General features: G+C 42.7%; 1 protein-coding gene across 1 annotated transcript; it reads right to left on the reverse strand.

Annotated features, from left to right (window-relative positions):
- Positions 1–17,345: 17,345 nt before the first annotated feature.
- LOC306937289 (inward rectifier potassium channel 2-like) lies at positions 17,346–23,934 on the reverse strand. The gene is made up of 2 exons (XM_079520958.1): positions 23,752–23,934; positions 17,346–21,046 (listed from the first exon to the last, which is right to left on the reverse strand). The coding sequence occupies exon 2, from the start codon at positions 20,798–20,800 to the stop codon at positions 19,460–19,462; it is 1,341 nt and encodes a 446-aa protein (XP_079377084.1). The 5' UTR covers positions 20,801–21,046; positions 23,752–23,934; the 3' UTR covers positions 17,346–19,459.
- Between the last annotated feature and the right edge of the window lie 476 nt (positions 23,935–24,410).

A 24,410-nucleotide genomic window follows, 5' to 3' on the forward strand; every position in this document is an offset into this window, starting at 1 on the left:
TGTGTGTGTGTGTGTGTGTGTGTGTGTGTGTGTGTGTGTGTGTGTGTGTGTGTGTGTGTGTGTGTGTGTGTGTGTGTGTGCGTCTATGTCTATCTCTCTGTCTGTGTGTGTGTGCCTGTGTGTGTCTGTTTCCGTAGGTGTCTTTGACCATGATGAACCGTGCGTGTGTGTGTGTGTGTGTGTGTGTGTGTGTGTGTGTGTGTGTGTGTGTGTGTGTGTGTGTGTGTGTGTGTGTGAGTGTGAGTGTGAGTGTGAGTGTGAGTGTGTGTGTGAGTGTGAGTGCCACCAGAAAGCAAATATTTGTGATTGAAACAACAGATCGTCGTAAAAACCCAATGATGACAGTGTGTTTCATCACATCACGGAGGGTCATGTTGCTTCCTGACACCGTATAGCAGCACTGTTGGAAACACAGCACGACAATGTAAATACAGGCTCTCCTTTTGAACTTGGCCTCATAAACATTATAGGATATCTTGTGGGGGGTTTCCCCCCACTGGTTTTGATGCTCTTTATCGTGCCCTGGTTTAAATAAACAGGTCACTTTGAGATCCGGGGCCACGCAGAGGGGAACGGGTGACACCGTTCTGCACTGGTTGGCATTTGTAACTCAGCACTTCAATGGAAGAACTTGAAACCCTGCAGAAAAGTTAGGTGAGTCTCGGTCATGCGATGGCTGTTTGTGGATATACTGTACCACGGACGGAGGATGGCGTGAGCCATGAGCAAAATGTAATAGCTCCCATTAAGCCTTGCCGACTTTGTCGTTTGCACGTCACCGTTATCAGTTGGAAATCTGTTATTTTTCTGAAACCGACACTGCTGTAAGTATGCTATTATAGGCTTCATAGGGCTCAGTCATGGCCTATAATGGTCATAAACATTTGACTGGAAAGGCAATATTATGTGACACCAGCCAGAGTGAATAAGTGCACATGTTCTTTTTTTTAACTGAAAATTCAGGCTATTTTAAAACCCTGGACAGCCGAAGAAAGTGAAATGTAATCTCTCTATTCATTGCCTGAGGAGAACTCATGGCATGGCAGAACAGCTGCAAATTCATATTGGCATTAGGGCCTATATTTAAACCCACCGCAGCTTTGAATTTCTGCCAGATGTCCAGTGCGATATGCATAAAGGGCATAAAGAGGTAGAAAATGATTTTTGGAGACCACGCATCTTCCATTCGCCTGATTACATAAATGTGTTTCCATCGATGACCTCCAGCATGACTGACCCGTGTCTATTGATCTACCAGCGATGTTGTGGTGGGCAAAGTGTAAATAGACCACTCACACAGAAGTCACAGGAATGTTCTGGAAACGTATGAATGAATGAACGAGGGTTTGGGTTGATGGTTGACGCATGACCTGACATGCCTCAATCACACCTGCCGCGGCTGCAAGAAATAACTTTGGGGCAGGCCCGTCTAGAGTTTAAATGGACAGCCTGGACAGGTATCAGTCAAAAGGGAGACATCGAAGAGGAAGGATGGATGGGGAAGGATCAACATATGGAATGTCAGAACATGTTCTGACATACTGTATATCCATATACTAATATTGATGACATCAGGGATCTCCATATATTGGCTTAATTGCGACAGCAGGTCACATTTACATACATGGGGGCTTTCCCCATGTATGGGGATTTTGAGTGATACACTGACTGACATGCATGATTCCATAGTTCGCAATAATGACGGGAGTGAACCATAGTCTTCAGGTGTCTAATATCTACCCTTATGTCATGGTTACATGTTTAGACTTTTACCCTGTTATTGCGACTGTAGGTCGCAGTTTACTATGATGAAAACCTGCAAAACCTGTCAGTCAGTCCGTCCGTAAGCCATGCCTTGTGACACACTCCATATATGGCCAATACAGAATTCATTCTATATGTTGATCTGACCTCATCAAACACTGTACACTCAAGACACTGCCCCCGCTGCCACCCTTAGATCTCCATATATGGAGCTGACCTGTTCTGATATTCCATATGTTGATCTGATCTCATCAAACCTTGTACACTCAAGTACGGGAGACCCGAGTTCAAATCCTGGGTGTTACATTGGTGCCGTGACCCGATCGAGTTTCCCTGTGGGAGGTCAAAAGGGGGGTGAGTGTAGCAGAAGTCTAATATCTCCCCCAATCCATAGGGATATCCCTTTGGTCTAGTGGTTAAGATGGTGGAATTTCACGTGGGAGACGTGAGTTCGAATCCCAGGTGTTACAGTTGCATAAAACAAAGATTTTTTTCAACAGAAAAAGTTCAGTACAGTAGTGGAGTATAAATTAGCCTTTAACTCAAGCTCGTATTTCCTGCAGGCAGTACATTTAGAGCCCAGCTGTTCCATTATGGAAACATCCGCTGGTCCCCAGCGATGGAGAGTGTAGAGAGACACTAAACTCTCATCAAGGCCACTCTGCAAGTCTGTGCCTGCTGATGCCAAACAACAAGGGCTAAAATTGTACTGGCTCCACAGAGACAAAATGTTGGGATATGAACCTCTGCTAGTCTTCTGAATCCACTAAACTAGATTGTGAACTTAACTCTAGATTTCCATCCCACTCTCCATATGTCTTTGTTGGATCAGTGTCAAAAGAAAGCAGTCACATAGAACATTGAGTACTTTCTTGCAACAAAATGCAGAACAAGAACATTTGTTTAAATTGATAGTAGTAGTTTCCTCTACAAATGCTGCCAAATGAAGCCATGTAGTGACATTGATGAGAGAGAGAGAGAGAGAGAGAGAGAGAGAGAGAGAGAGAGAGAGAGAGAGAGAGAGAGAGAGAAAAGGGACAGATAAAGCGTGACAGTTTGACAAATTGACAGGCCGTGAATGATGAAGACAAGGACACCGATGGAAACAGAGGAGACAGAGTGAGTGAATGAAAGCGACGTGTAAGTGTTTCACGGCAGGGCTATAAAGTGTCATTGAAGGAGGCAGGATACATGTAGGCCTACAGTATGTTTAGGGATTAGGTTCCCCGCGGCCGCTGGAACAGAAGAATGTCTTTCTTGATTAACCTGAAGGACTATAGAGCCATTCAACCGTCTAGTCTCACACCTTGGATGGTGAACCAGGAAGCTATTAGTGTCCCCAGTCCCCAATGCGTTCAACTCATCCATGGTTTATTAGGAATGGAAAGTCAATTGCCCCTGTTGAATGAGATAATGTATATTGTCCCTGAAATAGACCTGGAAAAAGGTTGGATCTTTGACCAGATTATTTCCAAATCTGCTACAATTTGAATGATGAAATAATCCAGGCTTCTGGGAAATGCGATGTTTCCTTATGTGCAGTGCGTCCCCCTTTCAAATGAATTGCGCAGGACAGGTTGGCACATCACAGTGTGTGCATTACACACACGTGTACTGCACACAGGGAGCACATATTCAGAGTCTCAAATGACAGGATCCTGAAAAAATAAAATATAAAAACAAACATTAAACCGCCAACCAAAAAAAAAAAGATGATTTATAGCTGTCATATAACTATCTGTGTAATCTATCGCCCCACTCTAGTCTCGGAATCAACAGCTTGACTTTTGGCTGACTGCACCGTCTACTGCAAGAGTAGGGAAACCAACGGTCCACAACAGACCGTTGATTACCTGAGCCCTGGTGTAATACTAAGACCTCTCACTGCTGTGAGGGCTTCCTGTTACCTGCATGCTCTACTCACTGGACATGGACATGGAAATCTTGCCTTGTTTTCTTGCTACTAGAGAGACATTGGGCTCCATTACACTTAGTCTGCATGCACAGCTTTCATTAGATGTTAATGAAATTCCCTCCAGTGTCCCTGATATGTTTGAGAATGTATAACAGACTTGAGATCACAGTGATCTTGACTTTCATCACCAAAATCTTCACTTGCACCATCATATCCTGTTAGATATTATTAGATATTTGTGTGAAAAAGGTTGTCATTAGCACATGAATTCTTCAGAAACATGTTTTTAGAGGTCTCAGAGGAACTTTCACATTTGACTACCATCTAATCATCTAATCATCGAATCAGTTCATCATTGAGTTCACGTGAAATTATTTGTACCAAATCTGAAGAAAGTCAGGCGTTTCCTTATATATCCCGGACAGACATACGACAGCAGCACCTGGTGATTCCCTATATAAACCCCCTGCAGTTTGCAGAGGCTACCTGGTATAACCTTGGTGTGGATGATGCCATCACCTTACCTGCCCTACAAAGACTGGAGAGGTTTAGGTTAGGGCAGCACCATAAGTCATGTTCTTTGACTTCTCCAGCGCCCTCAACACCATATAGCCGGCCAGCTAAACTCTTAGTGATGCAGGTGAACCACAGCCTCGTTGCTTGGATTACAAACTTTCCAGACCACAGCACGCCAGCCTGTCAAACGTGCTGGTGAGCAACACCAGTGGTCCCAACTAAGGAACAATGCTGTCACCTTTCCTGTTCACCCTCTTCAATTTCAACATCCAATCCAACTCTTGTAAGGGCCACTTACAGAAGTGTGTGCATGCACGTGCGTGCGCGGGCGTGCGTGTGTGTGTGTGTGTGTCTGTGCATGTGTTGTGCATGTGTGCACCGGTTCAGCAGGTGTATACTGTATATACTGCAAAGTCATCAAATTGTTTCATTTGGGAGGGGAATTACCCATTATATTATTATGTCTTTGCTCTCTGAGTCTCTGACCTACCCTGCTTAATCCCAGCATAAACCTCATGCAGAACAATGGAGAAAATTGCACGGTGACGTCAGGATGTAATCTTCTTGTTGAGAGGAACACAATTCTGAGTGGAAGGATATGGGGTCACTCCATCCAGGTAGGATTGACAAGCTGCTGCACACCTACACACCTACACAATTATAACAAGCTCACGACAATCACATCTTCGCTCAATCGTCACAGGAAATTGCCCAATGGTTAAGGATGCATACTGTACCACATGCAATGCTCTGATGGCCAGTTCTAGAGGGGGGCAGGGTTGGGCAGAGCCCACCCAAACGTGAGTCCTCACCAGTGCCCACCCAATCAAACGTTATGGGGAATATATATATATATATATATATATTATATATATATATATATATATATATATATATATTTAGCCAATATAAAAAATACCACAAAACATCTGTACCATTTATCATTTCTGATTGGGTGGACAGTATTTTTAGAGACATTTAGACCCACCTGAACACCGTTTTCCATCAGTGCTGTTAACCCACAGGGTGCTGATGGAAATTGGTTATTGTTGGTCAAAGAAGGATAAGATACTGGAGATATATAGATAGATAAAATGATATGATAGCATTGTTTAAAAAAAAAAAAAAAAAAAAATGTCAGGGTCCTCCAGGGTATATGTATTGGTCCTGCCCACCCTAGTGGGTCAGGGTTGGCCCCCTATGTATTGGTCCTGCCCACCCTAGTGGGTCAGCGTTGGCCCCCTATGTATTGGTCCTGCCCACCCTAGTGGGTCAGGGTTGGCCCCCTATGTATTCGTCCTGCCCACCCTAGTGGGTCAGGCTACAACGGCCCTGCTGATCGGTGGGTCTCCGGTCTGATTCTCATCCACACTTGCAGAATGTCATTGTCACCCCCTGCAATCTCTCCGAGTTTCCTGTCTCTTTCCCACTGTCACTAAACTGTCAACAAAGGTAAAAAAAAGAAAATGCCCCAAAATGTGTATTTTGCATCACATATGGCCTCAGCCCCTGTACTGTAAAATCCACAGTGCTCATTTAAATCCAAAAGTGAACGAATAAACCCTTATGGGTCTCAGATTTAAACCCTATTCCAGCAGCCAGCTAGGCCTTGTCGTGTCGCCTGGCCCTGTGGGACATCTAGCATCAGCAGCAGCACCCTGCAGGCCTGCTGGGTAAAAGGCCACTGGCACAGTATAATCAGTCACTGGGGAGGTCTGAACTCTGAAGTCAGGGAGATAATCCCATCTAGAAAATGGAGAAGGTGGGTGTCAACCATCTGCTTTGGCTGACGGGGACTCTGCTCTGATGCTGGCCTGCCACGGCTGAGCAGAGGGGACGATTAGGCAGCCCGGTGTCCCGTTCCGCTGCCGGCGAGGCTCAATGTCACCAACTGATTGGATCTCTTAATCTTGTTCCATATCTAAAGTGGGGCGGGTGATCACCTTCACTATGGCTAATATCCCCCATCTCTGTTTCCGTGTGCGCTCGAGTGTGCACTGTGCACGCGCAAGTGTGAATTTGTGCATGCACGTTGCTCCTTGCGTCATCTTTGTTGGAACCAAGAATCCCCACAACAAGGATAAGGCCATGCAGAAGAAGATTGACCTCATGATGGGGACATTGTTCTGGTCCCCATGAGGAAACGGGTCGTTTTTGGGTGAAGAGGTAGTAGAATTATGAAACGATTCAGGTTGGAGTTAGATTATTGGGTTATGGTTAGTTAGGGTGAAATGTTTTCACCCTAAGGGTTACGGTTAGGTTGGGTTATTAGGATCAGGTTATGCATAGAAAAATGTGGTTGTGGTGGGTGCGTGCGTGCATGCGTGCGTGCGTGCGTGTGTGCGGGCGGGCGGGCGTTTGTGTGTGTGTGTGTGTGTGTGTGTGTGTGCGTGCATATGTGTGTGTGCACATGCACTGCTGTCACTGCTCTTCGCAGTCATGCGGTGTGAGGGTACGACCTTAGCCCCAGACAGGGATCTGTAACTTGCATCACATTCCAGAGTAGCTTTGGAAGTGAGCTCTCCACATCTCCCTCCATGTCAAGATCCAGACTGATTGGAGAGTGCTTTGTATGCAGGCCTGTTCTTTTGGTGTTATTTAAGTGTCCTCAGTTGAGATCCTTACACGAACTGGACTCCTGGATCCTTGAATATGAATTGGACTCTTCCAAAAAAGATCCTGTACAATTGTCTTACTAACCCTAGAGTAGACCACACTAGGCCTCATAATACCCATACAAAATCTGACCAGCTCAAATCCAGGAGAGAACTGATCGGCATGAAATTCTACCAGAGACAGCTCAAGACAGCTCTCCACAGTATGCAGCACCAAATATGCACTTCTGTACTACCTGTCAACGTCAAGTCAAAAAGTACGCACAGCATCGCTCTCTCGATATTTCTCTTTCTCTCCATTGCTCTGTCATCCACTTCCCATCTTCTCTCCATTCATGCCCCAGAGAATTCTAAACTGGAGCTGACATTGCTGGTTGCCATGCAGATATCACTGTGGTAACCCCGGCTGGCCCAGCAGCCCAGTGGGCCTGTCTTAGCACTCCTTCCAGGTGTAAAGACTACTTTGTCCCAAGGGGGGCGTGACGTCACACACATTCAGTGGAAAGATGTCGGTCGTCTTCGTCACAGCGGAAAGGTGCAAAACAGAGAGGGAGGGACATTTCCATGAACAATGAGGGTCGAGTGGCATTGATTGTCTGCCTTGTTCATTTACGTTGGCATTTTGCCATATTTTCTTTTTTAGGCTATAATGCAATTCACTGAATAATGTTTTTGTTGACGTAGGCTACTTGTCAAATAGTTTGAAAACCCTTTTTTATTCGGCATCATGTGTGCAGAAGAATTAATGTCTAGTGGACCCTGTGGGATGAAATAGGTCTATTTTTGAGTGGTGCAACCACTCCAAGGAACAGCAATGTCCCAGTATGGCCCTATGTCCATCCCTATGTCCGTCCCTATGTTTAGAGTACCAACAGGGGGCGCTGTTGCACCACTCACTTCAGACTAGTCTGATTTTTTATTGAACACTAGTGTCCCTATTCTGGACTCATAACAGCCAAACATATGGTAAAAACGAATACGTTGGGGAGCTTGTAGATTTGATATTTTTGCAGAATGTTTGCCCAAGAATCGTGCGTTAGGGATAAATAAATAAATAAACCTGAATATTTAGTGCGTTGGATTACCTATCTCAAGCAAGTTTCTAATCTCTGGGCCTGGGCCGTGGCTCAGCGGTCCAGGCACCTTGGCTGGTAATCCGTCTGGCAGTGTGCCGCGGGTTCGACTCCCGATCCCGACGGCCTTTACTGCAAAAAAAAAAAGTTTCTAATCTCTGCGAGTTGACTTCCACACGTTAATGGCTTCCTTGAACAAATCATGATTGCCTTAAAATGCTAAATATGCCAGTGATGCCAAGTATACCAGGAGTTGTAGTCACAGGAATAAACAGGCAGACAGAGCAGCGTTATATGGTCCTTTAATCTTCACTGATATCTCTGCAGTTTATTCCACACACAGATCAGCATCATGCCAGAAGCATTTAGGACCAGGTCCAGTGAGGTTGGTATTCTTGTACATTAGTACAGTGGTTCTCAAGCTGTGGGTCGGACTCGGGACCCCCCACATGATTTATTTTTTGTTCGTGGGGTGGGTCCCCAGATGCACAATTTAATGACTTATTTTTATTACCCCAAAAAAAGAAAAAAGACCATTACTCTATCAAATGTAATCAACAAACTACAGTATATTATTAAAAAAATGCCCAAATTGTTAAATAATATAAGAAAGAGGCAATTATTATTATTTTACTTTAATTGTTATCCTACGATTTTTTTAACCCATTTCTTTCACCCAGTGTCAATTGTCCTGGGCGCTACACTCCCTCCGCCAACCTGGGGACAGCAACGGACTGACCTCATGCTTCCTTTAGTGCATGAGGAGTCAAAGCCGCTTCTTTTCAGCTGGTTGGATGTAGCACGTGGAAGGAACACGTTATTCCAACCAGTTAATTTCCCCTCCATCAGGCGCCCCGGCTGGCCAGGGGGAGGCAGTATAGAGACCAGGATTACTCCATGTTTTTTGTAAGGGTACCACTACCTACCCTCGCCTAGGGGACACGGGGAGATGCATGCAAACTCCACACAGATTCAGAAAGGCCCTTTTGTCATACCCACCTAGGGTATGGGCACTGATGACGCGGAGGAGAGAACACACCCCCAGCCCCCATAAGAAAGAGGCAATAATTGTGAAAATAGCCGATCTACAAGCTCACAACGCCAATTGCATTTGTAGATCTGCTATTTTCACAATATTTATCTGTAGAACAAATGTAAGAAAAATTGTAATACCTCAATTCCAAGTGCTTTTCATGATAGGGGGGTCCCCAGTTTGAAATTATTCAAACTGATTATTTTGGGGGGGTCACTCACAGCCTTAAAAGGTTGAGGACCACTGCACTAGCAGACACACCTCCAAGACCATTATAGGCAATGGAGTCTCTCACCCACGGGGCCAAGGGCTGTCAGTAAGGTGCCACTGGTCAAGAGCCAACCACATGCATAACGTTTTGTTTCCTGGCTCTGTGTCCATCCATGTGTCGTCATTCAAGGTCAGACAGAGAGCATAACGGGGAGGAGCTTGGATAGGTCACACATGACTGATAGCGATATATCAACGTGATAGAAATATTGTAATGTGTGAAAGGTCCGCACGCACGCACACACGTACACACTCACTCACGCACACACGCACGCACACACACACACACACACAGTACACACCCTTCTTTTTTATGACGTTCTAACTCATTTTTTATTGTATTTGTATTGAACTTTCTACGTGGCAAAACAGACGGTATGAACAATACCGCCTGTACCGTTTGTAATGACAAATGACAGCAATATAGCGCAATGGCATAAGTAAGCCAACGCTGGATAAAATCAACAGCTGGATGTGACATTAACCCATTAAAACCGTGAGCCATCTGTGTCATTTTAACCGCTTTAACCATTATTTTATACCTTGTTTATTCAAACGTAGCAGATACAAGCTCATACGCATTGTGAGCTTGTAGATCTGCTATTTTCAAAAGAGTTTTATACATTTGAAAACTTGGCATGTACATTCCTTTTACTTTTGGTACTTTAAGTACATTTTGATGCCAATACTTTTGTACTATTACTAAAGTACATTTTGAACTTACTTATAACAGAGTGTTTCTATATTGCAATATTGATAGTAAAACATTTGAGTAGGCTACTTTTTCCATCACTGGTCCTGGACACACCCACACTGTGAGGAAATAATACATATTGCCTTTCATCCCGGTTCCGGGGATGGAAAAAGATTTGTAACGTGTCCAAGATATTGTACCTGTTGTTCAATTCCCCCATTCCTCCTCTGGCCTCCATGGCTCTGAGTATCATGAGACACTCAGCTGTCAAAGATGGAGCCAAAATTTGTGTTGGCGGGCCATGCGTGTGCGTGTGTGCGTACGTGTGTGCGTACGTGCGTGTGTGTTTCTGACTTTCTGTGTGTGTATGTGTGTTTTAGTGCTTGACTGCATGTGTGTGTGTCGGGAGAGAAATAGAAACCATAGTATGCATGGGGATCTTTTTTTTGGCGCACGCACGCACGCACGCACGCACGCATGCACGCACACACAAACACACACACACACACACACACACACAGAGACTGCCCTTGATTATAATCCTCACCGAGTGCATTCTACTTACTGAGACTCGAATTAGGCAACATCTCAACATCTTATGCAACAAGTCTTTAGAAATAGTTGTTCAGACTCAGAGTTTAGAATGACAGATTGTTGCATGAAAGAAATAATTGGAGCATTTGAAAAGTTTCAATTTCTAAATAGTTTCAAATATATAATAATGGGGGTGCACGGTGGCACAGTCGGCAGTGCCGTCGCCTCACAGCTAGAAGGTCCCTCCTCCACATCATCAGGTCGATCCAAGATGGCACCACGTACAGCAGTCTCGTCTTGTGCTCCTCTCAGTACAACCCTGAGCCCATACCCGAGGTGGGGTTGTGTGGAGCTTGCATGTCCTCCCCATGTCCCCCAGGGTAGGCACCCTCACAAAAAACATGCAGTAATCCTGGCCTCCAAACTACCTCCACTTGGCCAGCCGGGGCGCCTGATGGAGGGGAAAGGAACTGGTCGGAATAACGTGCTCCTTCCACGCGCTACGTCCGGCCGGGGAAACTCCCCCTGTCAGGTGAAAAGAAGCGGCTTCTGCATATAAGGAAGCATGAGGTCAGTCCGCTGTCCTCCCCAGGTTGGCAGAGGAAGTGTAGCGCCCAGGATTACATTAGATAATTGACATGGGTTGCAAAGATCGTGGGATAAAAAAATATATAATAATTTGGCATGTTGAAAACACATATTCTTACAGACTACAGCATTGAATTACAAAACAAAGCTCAATAATGTGAGTGTGCTTGTGCACACACTGCACAGTATACTGAGGTATGCACTGCATACCTCACATGTGTGTGCACTTCTGCACCGCTTGCAACATGGTAGCAAACAGCTGCTGAATGAAGAGCATCTCTTAAATATACTACGTGGTTTAGCGTTTCTGCTGTGGCATGTTGTCTCTAAGGAAAAACAGCAACCTGATCGCCCATGAATATGTGCCTTCTAAGGATGACAGCTGAGAGGTCTGTCGACGCCGTGGTGGGCACTCATCAGTCAAACCAGTGCCGCCATGGAGGTTTGATGTTGGCTGGCCAGGCCTGCAGCATGACACATAGTGCTAGTCTATCAGGCCACTTCGTTTCAATTCAAATTCGGTTCATACGGTCATTGTGCCAGTATAACCACTTGCAAATATGTTGGGCATGTCAATTTTGTCACAAATGCTTGAAAATAGCAAACATAAATAAATAAATACATTTTGTTTGTTTTAAGCATAAGCCATTTCGCAAGGGCTATGGCTATTTGGGGGTCTTTTCATGGAAAGGTTTAGGGTTAGGGTCGAACCAGACTCAGACTGACCAGGCACCAGCTGTGCAACTGCCAGGTCAGCAGAATTGCATAAGAACTAGTAGTAGTAGTAGTACAGTAAGTACTAGTAGTAGTCTGCGCGGCTGCACTCGTGTTAACTTAGACAGTATGCTATTGTATAAATCCCTGATTCCCAACCTGTGGGTCCCCAGTCCCCACATGATTTAAGAACTTTTAATACCTAATACCTCTAAAAAAAAAAAAAGAAGACGAAAAAAAGAAAATGAATGAACAAACTATACTATAAGAACTGGTCAAACTACGGCCAAATTGTCAAACTACGGCCAAATTGTCAAACAACGCCCGGCATTGTGACCTTGTAGATTTTCCCATTTGTTCTCCATAGAACCGAGTCAAACAAAATGTAATGCCTTAACTCGATCCTACAAATCCAAGTGTTTGTCGGGGGGGGGTTCCCCAGTTCAAATATGATTATTATTATGTGGTCTGAAAAGGTTGAGAAGCACTCTATATGACCAACCAACCTCAAACACTTTCACTGTGCATCCAACTACATGATTTACTACAGTATAAGTTTGTTGTCAGAAGAAAGGTCAGAGTTGTACTGGCAAGTTGGCATAAGGAAATAGCTGTAACACTGTCCCAGATACAGACCTGTTGTTGTCGTAATTCATTTTGAAACTGTTAAATTTCATGTAGGCCTATACCTCAGCACTACTGCTATAAATGGTTGACATTGGTTGATATTCCTACAATGACCTTCTATTTATTCCACTGAACTGTAATTGTTTTCTGTTTGTTAGTTTGTTAGTTTTTTCATTCATTAGTATTGTCTTTCACCATTGTGTATTCTTTTTTTTTTATTTGTAGAGTTGAGCAGAATAGTACGGAGCATTAGGTGTCAAACGTTTTCATATCAAGGACACCCAAATTAATATTATGATCTTGTGCCAGTGAGCCCCATACAAGATTTGTCTTGTTAAAATGTTCCAAACATATTCCAAGCTCATAATGCATTGCGGTAAATTTTGAGCTTGTAGATCAAGCAGTTTCAAATTGCCAATTGGTTAAAGGTATATTCAAATAGGCTATCACTTATTTTTTTATTTTGTTGTGATAATCCTCCCTACTATAGAGTGTGCTGACCATATAAGGAGTTCCTCCCTGTCCCCAGTTAACCCCTGGGGGGGAAAAAAACGTAGGTTTCGTTTTTGGCTAGGTGGCCCAACCTTCATCCAATCAGGATAGAGAGGGGCATTCCACCAATCATGATCGAGCGGGGTCGGTGTGTGTGCTGTTGGCCTGTTGCGTGTCCCCCCACTGTATTGCATGCATGTGCACATCTTGTTACTGGAGCGGACAGGGGGGTTTTCACAAATCACCCAAATCACTGAATGCTCCTTTAAAGTGGTTAAATGCTTCACGTTACTTTCCATATAAGCTTCAATTGAAACACACTATCTTCATGAAATGTTGGCCACGCATGACAGCGTGGCCAACTTCACGCATGACAGCGTGGCCAACTTCACGCATGACAGTGTGGCCAACTTCTTACATTTCTAAACACCTTAATTAACTGCAGGTTCTAATTATGTCACAGATATTGTAATGATGCTATTACAGGCTCATTTACATATTAATGTATATCATTAGAAGAGGGATCTCTAAGACGGGCCAATTATTGGTCAATGGTCAACCACAACTACTCACACACACAGAACACAGGCCAAAGTCAAAGCTGTTTATAAGACAGCAAACTGTGACTATGGCCTAAATAATCTTTAGGTCAGATTCTGGGAATTGTCCCACACTGTATCCAAATTATGTCAAAGAATGACTTTGTCCAGACTACTGTACATATGGCACTTTCTGAGCTGTAAAAGTGGCTATGATTTTAACACAAATCAAGTGTATCTCTGAGCTTGAATAAGTGGTATTCTCCATATGCAGACCGCGGCCATCTTACCATATAAGTTAATGGCAAGGTGCTATACCTAGGTGCAACTTCCAATGGCAGCCCATTCATCCAAACAGAAAAGTCCTATCTGATTGTATTAAAGAACGTCAAACTCACCAACATTGCAGTGGTATGGAAAGCTTGAATTATTCTCTTTCTATCCTCAAAGTGTTTGTTTCATAAAAATCCACTGTATACATGTTATGAGCTACTTTGTGTCCTTGCAGGTGATTATTTTTCTAAGTGCTGGAGTTTGGAAGTGCTTGTTAGATATCACTCAACTTCCCTGTGTACCACCTGTTTTGAATTAGCACATAATGCAAGAGGCAGCCGGACATTGCTTTACAGAAAACGAGTGCTTCCAAACTCTGATGGAAACGCATGGCCACGGTCTGCAAATGGTCAATACAGTAAAATCCGGTGAGTATAAAAATGGACCTCTAAGGATTTTACAGTCTCAACAGGATATATTATTTTAGTCTTTTTTGGGTCATGCTGAGGTCTTGCCTGAGGTCTGTCGATTTAGACACAAATTGAGCATTAGAGATGGACTTTGTCTACCGGTTTCCTGGGCTCACATGTGAAAACATGCACTCCACCTAAAACCGAGTCAAAATCTGACGCATTTACCACTTTGGTAATGCACTGATGGGACATCATGGTTATGTGCAGCCATATTGATTACATTCCCTCTTCCGCTGTGTTTGGGGTGAGAAGGACAAGCTGTGTGACACTGATGTCTGTTAATGATCGGTATGCATTGGATTGCCCGGAGTTACAAGCTCTTTGCATGTACATACTTTACCATACTTTTCCAGTCTGATTTCATCGTCATATGATGGAATCCCATGCCGGAAATAGCACATCTACAAGCACACCACGCTTGCTTGCTATGTGTTGTGAGCTTGTAGATCGGCTGTTTTTGTGTTGCGACACCATCATACAACAGGGTAAAATTAAGTATTCCATCTGTCAGCCATGGATCATAGACATTATGCAGACCAATATTAGATTTATTATCCCTCAGAAAAGTGATAGGTGAGATCAGTTCCCTTGAGAGAACTAAACATGTCCCCACATTCCTACAGTACGTTGGTGAACAAGCCAACATCTCACAAAAATCATATGCACTATGCTTATGCTTACATTAAACCACACTGCAAAGTCTTCGCTAGTGTACAAATGGACCTGATTTTGCAGTGCAAGTTAGACTTTAAAGGGAATTCACCAGAGAGACATCACATCAATCACCATTATCGATGCAGGATTTGCTGGCCTGTGCTATCAGACTCAACATGAGCTGTCAATATATTTATCATAATGAGTCCAGTGCACAGAGAATACACACCAGCTATTCAGTTAATGGACTTGGATTTTGGCAGTGACATTGCTTAATGCAAGATCTGGTTATCTGGTATTGAATGATACATAGCTTGTATAATAACATTCACTGAAGTATGTGAAATCAAAGACATTCCAAACATCAGAAAGGAATGTGAACTCATTTAATCGATACTTGTCTTGATGGCAATTAAAGGAAATGTTTATGAATAATTTAGAATGTGAAAGAGGGAAGTCATCTATTTAATTCCAGACAGAGCTTTAATTGTGGCGGTTTCATAGGCAAATGTGGAAAAAGCCCTCAGGCTGTACCCTCTCCGTATGCATACAACCAAATGGCATCGGCTCACTGCCTCCCTACTGGCTGGTCTGATCAATAGAGCACCCCAGTTCCTATCTCCCACTGGCAGATCCCAGCCAGGGATGGAAACGGTCTTCATTCACTGACAGTGTGTCATTGTGCAAAGACACTTGGTTTCTGAGTGTAGGCCTGCCTGCTGACTTTGCACTGAATCTAGTCTACCCATGCTCACATTACTGGTGGTCGATTCTTCCCTCTGTATGCTATGCATTTTTATCTCTGATGCTGCGCACATATCACTGGCTACATATGCCCATTTGGATGTATTACCTATAGTTTGTGCTTCCCTGTTGTTCAGCGGACGATCAACCATCAACCTATGTGAGGACTGACCCAAATGTAACCACCTGCTGCATGGAAAACCAAGCAATCTAGTGCTCAGCCATCAACACGGGAGATATTAGGCTTGGACTTCAGGCACAGCTTCTCTACAACAGGGGTTCTCAACGTTTTTGGCCGGGGACCCTCGGAAATGCTTTGGCAATGTCTCGGGACCCCCGCCCTGCCCCCTCCCGACCCCCAATATAAATTGACTGCTACAATAACCTTAATAATAGAGACAATACACCATAAATAAATACTTAAACCAGATATAATCATTAGGGAAGGTGTATGCATGTACTATGTGTACTATATGCAACTTCCATTTTCCAGCCATTCAGTTGCAAAAAAATGGCACACAACTAATTAAAACGCATTTACCTGGTGTAACTATACGTTGTTATACCTTTCATGCCGGGAGGTACCTCTGTGTCTCGTACACCTCTGTGTCTCATATATCAGCATCATTTTGTATCACTTTTTCTAATTTGAAGGTTTTAGAAGATGTTTTTAGACTCAACCTCAGGTCTAAATGGGTTAGAACAAAATGCTAACTATAGATTATTCTGATGTCCCAATTCTTTGGTAATGATAATGCATTATAGGCAAACATTTTCAGAAATAACGACAATAGCCCTGCTATAAAGCTCACATGTTGCATGGCGGTGTGTTATGAGCTTGTAAGTTGGCCATTTTGCCATGCGACACCGTCATATGATATAGTATAAAATATCTTCAAAATGCCGGGGTTACTGTGGTTAACGGTCACAAACAGATTTGCCCTGATTTTCCACAGTTTACTTAGGTGTTCTTTTCATTGCTCATATTGAAAATGAAGGAATTCGGGCCACAGACCCAAAAGTCCTGCACATATTATGACTGTAGCAAAAACACTAATTTGGGTATGCATCCAACGCAAATATAATTTAGGCCAAAACACAACATCCTTGTTAAAAAATAAAATCTTTGTGCACATTTTTTGGGGGGGATTTGGATGCATATAAATGTGATGTTCATAGCGACTCATTCAACTTTGTGAAGTTTCTGAGATTTTGTTTTATTGAAAAAACAACAGAAAAGGACATAAAACTGTCTTCAACAACTGCAATATCCATATAAGGTATCTGCATTATAATTTACAAAAGATTAAAAAAAATCTGTACAACCTTTTTTTTTGTGTAGGAAGGTTGGAAGACCCTGGTAGAAAAATAAAGACATATAGACCGGAGTAGCATTACTATGAGAACAAGTGAACAGATGTGACGGATTCATTTTCATCTTTATAAACCAATAAACCATCACCATAATAATCACCATATGAATCATCTGACATCACCAAGCAACATTTCCTCACCAAGAGAAGCACTATAGTGTTCTGGCTTCCACTGAAATGATCATGTAAGCAAGAATTAAGGTTAAAGGGGAAAACCACCCATTTTCAACATTTTGCTATGTTATTAATATACCTTAGAGCTGTTGTGTGGAAATAATAAAAAAGTCCCCCCATTCTGTGTTTCCTAGAACTGTAAGTATGGGGAAAAAAGTTTCAGACCTCTAGTTCTAGGAAACACAGAATGGGGGGACTTTTTATTATGTCCACACAACAGCTCTAAGGTATATTAATGACATAGTAAAATGTTGAAAATGAGTGGAATGCCCCTTTAAGGTGAAACATGGGGCAACGTAGTAATGAAATTCAGTTAAAAAAAATATCCTGTTCAGGATTTTTGCCTGGCAGTGGCACTGAACAAATATTCATTGGATCTAATTTTATTTTAATAAGACAGCCTGGGCCCATTCAGAAATGACAAACTGCCATCTTCACAAGACCTTCGTGGAGAAACAAGGTTAGTTGCCAAGCCTAAAACACTGCATAGACAGTAGGCTATTACTGTAAGTCAAATACAGAAGTTGAATGTTTCGCCTACAGTTGGACAAGGAATAGATGAGGAACTATTCTGAGTTATGGTTGTCTCATTTATATACATTTGGCTTTAACTAATAACACAGCTTCCATTTGTATGGGAGAAAAGTATTTTTTTAGGAAGAAAGTGCAGTTGTTAGTGCACCATAGCTTTGGATCACACACAAACAAATCATGCTCATCTACTGTTGGAAATAAATAATAACATAGGTTGTATGTACCATCATATTTAAACTGGATACTTTAAAAGACAAATACTAATACATTTTGGCTCCTAGATTTCATTCTAACCATACAATATGTAACTTAGCAGCACTTGTCATCCACATTCATGTCCAGATCAAGGCTTCTCTTCCTGAGACACTGACTGCTGTCACATTATGCCAGTGAACCATATTATTGCACTATAGAACCTGGACACTTGAAGTGCATTCTGTAAATCAAATCATTGCTTACCCTCTCCTCATATATTGCACTGTGTGCCGGGTCAATGCCAAACCTCAAGTTTGCCTCCATTGGGGCTGAGAATTGTGTTAAGGCTCATGTTTCAAAAGCTACACTCCAACAAGGAAAATATTGTTTAAACAGCATAGTCTTCTACAGTATATGTGCTAATAATATTTGCAACAAGACCATTGCTCACACACATATGCGCACACACATACGTAATTACAATACACCTACGCTTTGCTATAGGAGACCAGCTCATCAATATAACGTTCGTCTGCCTGCAGTTACTTTTGTTTAGTTTTACAAGCAAACTCTTGTAGGCTATGTCAAACAGAGATTACTTTTGGATGTGGAGCAGGTGTGCTTCCTCTGGCTGCCTGCAAGAAACAGCACTAAGTTGAAAAAAAACCCCACACACAAATGGTGAGAATATTGGCACTCCAAAAATGTAAATGCAAGGCTTGACTCAGGTGCACTCTCTTTTATTATGCCATATCAGGCCGATGCGCTTTGGCCGGAGCCTTCATCAGAGCATGCTCTAAACATGCTCTAATGAAGGCTCTGGCTGAGATATATGCCAGAGCTGTGTGTGTATGTGCATCTGAGTCAAGTCTTGCATTGTAATCATCAATTATTTTCTGTCTTATTTTTTACTAAAGAGATCGTTTACTCTTTGTACAGTTATGATTATAATAAAGAATAGATTCTACTTGCATTTGAAAAACAAAACTCAAAATTTGAGATATGTAACTTTTAATGCAAGTTGAATTTGGTATTCTTTCCTCTTTTAATGCTCTGCTATGACTTCTCTTTTTGACAAACCAAAGCTACTATTTCCTTTCACCAGACACAGCCATGTGGTAAATGTAACCCACAGTAGGTTAACCTAGATCAGCAACATCCAATACCTTCTATTAACACAGCGGCCTTTAATTACTCCAGGTAATCACTGAACTATTCCAAAATGATGCTGCAAACATGTTCGACGTTTAAATGTTCTAAGTCTATTTGATTTGTGCTAGTACATTCAAACTGATATCTTATCTTTCTCTTTACAGACATTAATGTATTTGAATGCATGCACTGTAGCTACTGACGGAGAACATATGCACATACTGAGTAAGAGCCATGCTACTTAATCTATCTTTTTCTCACAGCCCCATTGGACAGAGGAGATATGACCTCCCATCGGCTTATTCTTCACCACATCTTTATCACCGTAAATAATAGATCATATTGTGATTTCCGTGTAGCTTTTGTTCCTGAGCTTCTGCATAGAGAACTTCACACTCTAATCACAGTCATAGAAACTGTCATGCGGTAATAACAACAGCTATCAGGATAAACGTTCACGGTAACAGTAACATACCCTGTGGTAGTATTTAACCCCCTCAAGAGACCCCACAGTCAAATTTCTGATTCTATTCTCAAGGGCCTTGTCTCTGAGCTCACTGAGTCCGGACGGTCAGAGTCAGAGTCCAAGTCAAATGTGTTTGTGTCCTCGGGCATGGCTCTCTCAATTACGCAGTTCTCCATGTCCCGTGCCTCCTTTATTTCCTCTTCCTCAAACTCTTCGTCCAACTCCACTTTCTCCAGAGCCACCTCATTCTCATAACAGAAAGTTAGTGAGTTCCTCACACTGGAGGCGTTGGACTTTTTCTCAGCTAATTCCCTGGCACTGCAGTGGGGAGTGCTGGGCACTTCGTAGGTGTTGTCAAAGCGAGAGTAGTCCACCTTGTAGTAGTTCTTTTCCTCGAAGAGCACAGGCTCAAAGCGGTAGCCCCAAAGGATCTCACTGGCTACGTATGAACTCCGACACTGGGTGGTCATGGCCGTAGCCTCGACCATGCCCTCCAGGATCACCACAATCTCAAAATCAGAATTTTCCAGCTCCTGTTTGCTCATCTCATAAAAGGGGCTATCCTCATCAATCTCGTGGACGATAGTAATGGGGGACACCAAGAAGATTCTGTCAACGCCGTTGTCAAAACCCACATCGATGTCCGATTGATCCAGGGGGATGAATTCCCCTTCAGGCGTGGTGCGTGACTTCATCAGCTGGGCCCGGACGTGGGCCTCAACCAGGTGGCTCTTCCTCAGGTTCCCCACACGCCACATCAAACACAGCTTGCCGTCCCTCATCGCTATTGTGGCATAGTGGCTAAACACCAGGGTCTCGTTTCTCTTCTTGGGTTTGGCCATCTTGGCCATCACGGCGCCGATGATAAAGGCATCAATGATGCAGCCCACGATGCTCTGTAACACCACCATGAAGACGGCAATGGGGCAGTCCTCTGTGACATAGCGGTAACCATAACCGATGGTCGTCTGGGTCTCCACCGAGAAGAGGAAGGCGGCTGTGAAGCTGTTGACGTTGGACACGCACATCTGCGTCTCATTGCCCAAGTCCCCGTAAGAGAGCGCCACGAGCCAGAAGGCGAAACCGAAGCACAGCCAGGACATCAGGAAGGAAAGGCAGAAGACGAGCAGCATCCAGCGCCAGCGGATGTCCACGCAGGTGGTGAAGATGTCTGCCAAGTACCGCTGGCCCTTCTCGCTCATGTTGATAAAGTGCACGTTGCAGTGTCCGTCCTTCAGGACGAAGCGGTTCTGGGGCTGGTGCTGTGATGTGTGCACCTTATTGACTTTGCCATTGCCGTAGCCATTCGGGACGGCAATGGTGGCCAGTCTTATTCTATCCTCGTCTGAGGATACAATGCTGTAACGGTGGCTTCGCACGCTCCCCATTGTCTCTGCCTGGGAGGGCTGAGCCGCTTCCGCTTTGGAAAACAGTCTGAGTTTTTGGTAGAAACGTTGGAGAAACAGTTTTGAACGATAGCAGGGACCAAACTCAAGCAGAAAATGTGCAGGACAGGACGTAGTCCTTCAGGGGACGGTGGACACTTGACCTGGGCTGCTCCAGGATTTTGCACTTTAGGCGAGGGCTGATCAGTCCTCTGTCATGGGTGCTTTGGACCTCATCAGTAAAGTGGGCTGTGGAAATTACAGACAGAAAGAAAGGCTGTGTTAAACTAATTGCCAGAAACCAGAGCAAAGATCAGTGCCATGTGGGTGTGTGGTTACCTGCTGTCTAAATAATGTATTGAACACTCAAGAGATGCCTGCATAATTCTTGCGATATGCAGTTGAAAATACTGTACACAGCATATGGAGAAAATATGCAAAATCTTTTGAAGGTGCATTTGGCTTTCATTATTGGATTCAAAATATCAAACCAAGCTCCTAGTCACTGACAATGTAGGACATTCTGTTTATCCTGCTTAATGTAAGTATTAATTAAAACAGGCTGTCCATGAACTGAGTCAAATTACAGATCAAGTTCATGTTAATCCAGTCTGAGGCAGGAATAAGATATGTCTATGCAATTTCTTCTGTAGATGCAAAGAGGATTGAAATAATTACAGTTGCTCTCTATGAAATTCTGCATGTATCCATTATTAGACGTTAAGCATTATCAAGAATTATGAAAGAGAAAAAAAAAACATTATTGCACAGTATCACCTGTACACATGAAGGCCATATCTAATTAAATATATTAAACAACCTGTGCTAATTGTTATATGTGCCTTGCAGCTATTTAGAAGGGATGTTTCATTCTCTATGGAAGTAACAGTAACCTTCCATAGAGCAATTGTATGTAAGAGCACCAAGGACATCTTTAATTATTAGAAAGGCTGTTGGCTTGTGTACAGGCCATTCAAATACACCACCACAGGCTACAATGGGCTTGACATAAGGCCAGACATATTCTCCTACTGCCAAAACAACTGTCTCTATTTTGTCTCTCAACTGTCACAGAGAGAAGGTCAGGATTGGAATGGAGTTTGATATGAGCACGAGTAAATTCTGTCATCATGTTAAGTAGGACGCACTATGGAGAGGGTAGGTAGACCCTGTCTTGTTGTCTTGGTGGGATGTTTAAGGTTTGGGGGTGGCCGTAGCTTAGTAGGCAGTCTGGTAAACAGAAGGTCACCAGTTGGCCTCCCAGCCCCGCTCTATGTGTCACAGTGTCCCTGCCCTGAGCAAGACACTTAACCCCTAATTACTCCCCAATAGAGCTATCACCATAACCATCTGAGTAGCCATCAACTGGGAGTGAAGCTGAAACTGAATTTCCCCTCCGGGATTATAAAGTAACGGTATTCAAAATCCAACCCGCCACAAAATCTCAAAAAGCACATTTGTGGTGTGAATGTTGGACGTCGACCATGTTTTGTTATTTCATTAGTATCTGTTCTAAAAGAAACCAAAAGTCATTCAGTTCAAGATCTTAATCCCTCGGCATCATCTCTGTTTTTCTCAGCTAATGATGTCACAGCTGTAGGTCAACTAGGAATAGTAACTTGCTACACCACTGCTGGGACGGTGGGGCTTCATTCATGCACTTTGTTCATATGTACAGAGCCTATCTATTAATACATGTAGCCAGGCTTAACAGCTTTTATCAAGAACTACTGTACCAGGACGTAAAGATAGATCGGTCTATTTTCTAAATATGATATACGACGAAATATAAACCAGGCTTAAGTTCATATTATGTTACACACATTTTCTCAAGAGTGAAGAATACTCGTTGACATTGTTGATGTTGAATTATATCTCTCAGTGGAAATTGATCTAATTCTAAGACATACCCATGCTGTATTTTAGTTCAATGTTATTTGGCTTTATTCATGGAACTAGAATGATCAACATATGAAACATAACAGTGGCTGTACAACACTTAGGCTACTGCATCCAGTCAGACTAAACCATACAGGGTCACCACAACTGTACACAATTATTATTGTCTTGTTCCGGAGGACTTACACCTTGTGTGATAATAATATAGCTTGATAAAATTATGTTACAAAGTTTACATAGGCTGCATGAACCGTGATTGTTTGTTTTGCTTGTGTGCTCATTTACAACTAACAGCTGAGGGAGATGGAAACTGGTTACATAAAGCTGCTCCATTTTTTATTACACAGATCAATAAGCAGCCTGTCATCAACATGACCCATAATAGCATATAATCCTGAGTGCTCTATTCTCTAACTAACTGATGTAGATCACATTTTGGTACAGAACATGTTTAGGTGATATAGTTTTTATGAGACGGAATTGTTGCAAAACGTGACCATTATTTAAATTCTGCATGTAAGAGGTGCAGGACAATAGTTTCTAAACTCTATTGTAACAGGTGCGTGATACAGGTTTTCTGTTTTGCATTTGAATCAGTGAATAATAATAATAATAATTGTAATAATTGTAATAATAATAATAATATATTATATATGACAATGCTGTTGTTGTTGTTGTTATTAGTATTATAGTACTAATATGAATATTATTATTATCACCAATCATTATTATCATAATTATTACGATATTATTATTATCATCATCATCATCATCATCGTTGTTGTTGTTGTTGTTGTTGTTGTTGTTGTAAATTGAAATTGTAGCCTTTACTTCTGCAGAGACACAGCACTTATAACAGCACAAATCAAAAGATTATTATATTACAATATTTAATGATAAATAATTTCGTACACCTGTGACAGAAATAGCTAACTTTGTTTTAGAATAGATTGTATATGGCTGAACAATGATAAACCAATAAACCAATATCTAACGAACGGGACGTTTGGAAACGACCATATCATTAGCCTACACATGTGTAAATTGCATCTTACCTGTAGATCCTATAGCATTAATCTGCCGTGGCTTATTGCAATATTTCCCATACACCAGATAATATCCAAACGGAGTCCCCTTTCTCTCTCATGGTGTTTTGTTCGCACACAGATCAACATCAGACTTTACAAATTGTGCAGTAACCATGTGCAGCTACTGTGTGTGAAACAGATCTAGGGACGCACTTTAAACACACATGTTCCCACCACCGCCCCTACGCACTAACCGGCCAATTATAAGCCGCACGCACCTCTTGTTTAAAGGGTTTGAGCGGATGACGCGGAAAGCCAAGCCCCCACCACCCTGCTGCTGGAGGATGCAAAACAATAATAGCCTAATAGACAGCTCAGAGACAGCTAGTGTAATAATGATGTAACTAAAATCACTACCGCCATTAGACCAGAATTCTCGCCACAATGTTGTGGTATATGGAACAGGACCACCCATCACATTTTATTAACTATATAAGGCCATAATTATATATAATATATTCATTGTATCAATCACAGCCTGGTTAGTGTGGCATAGCTGACGAAGACCACGTATGCTGCTGTCACTGCTGTGAACGATAAGTGAACACAAGGTGGCGATCTAGAGCTAGAGCCATAAACTACAAAGTTACAATTCCAAATGTAGTACAGACAGTTAAGTGAACTGA

The sequence above is a fragment of the Electrona antarctica genome, assembly GCF_951216825.1.
Source record: "Electrona antarctica genome assembly, chromosome: 14".
NCBI lineage: Eukaryota > Metazoa > Chordata > Actinopteri > Myctophiformes > Myctophidae > Electrona > Electrona antarctica.

What these genes read in the sequence shown, in the direction of transcription:
- LOC306937289 (XM_079520958.1), bottom strand. Translation starts at nt 20,800, where the DNA reads ATGGGGAGCGTGCGAAGCCACCGTTACAGCATTGTATCCTCAGACGAG.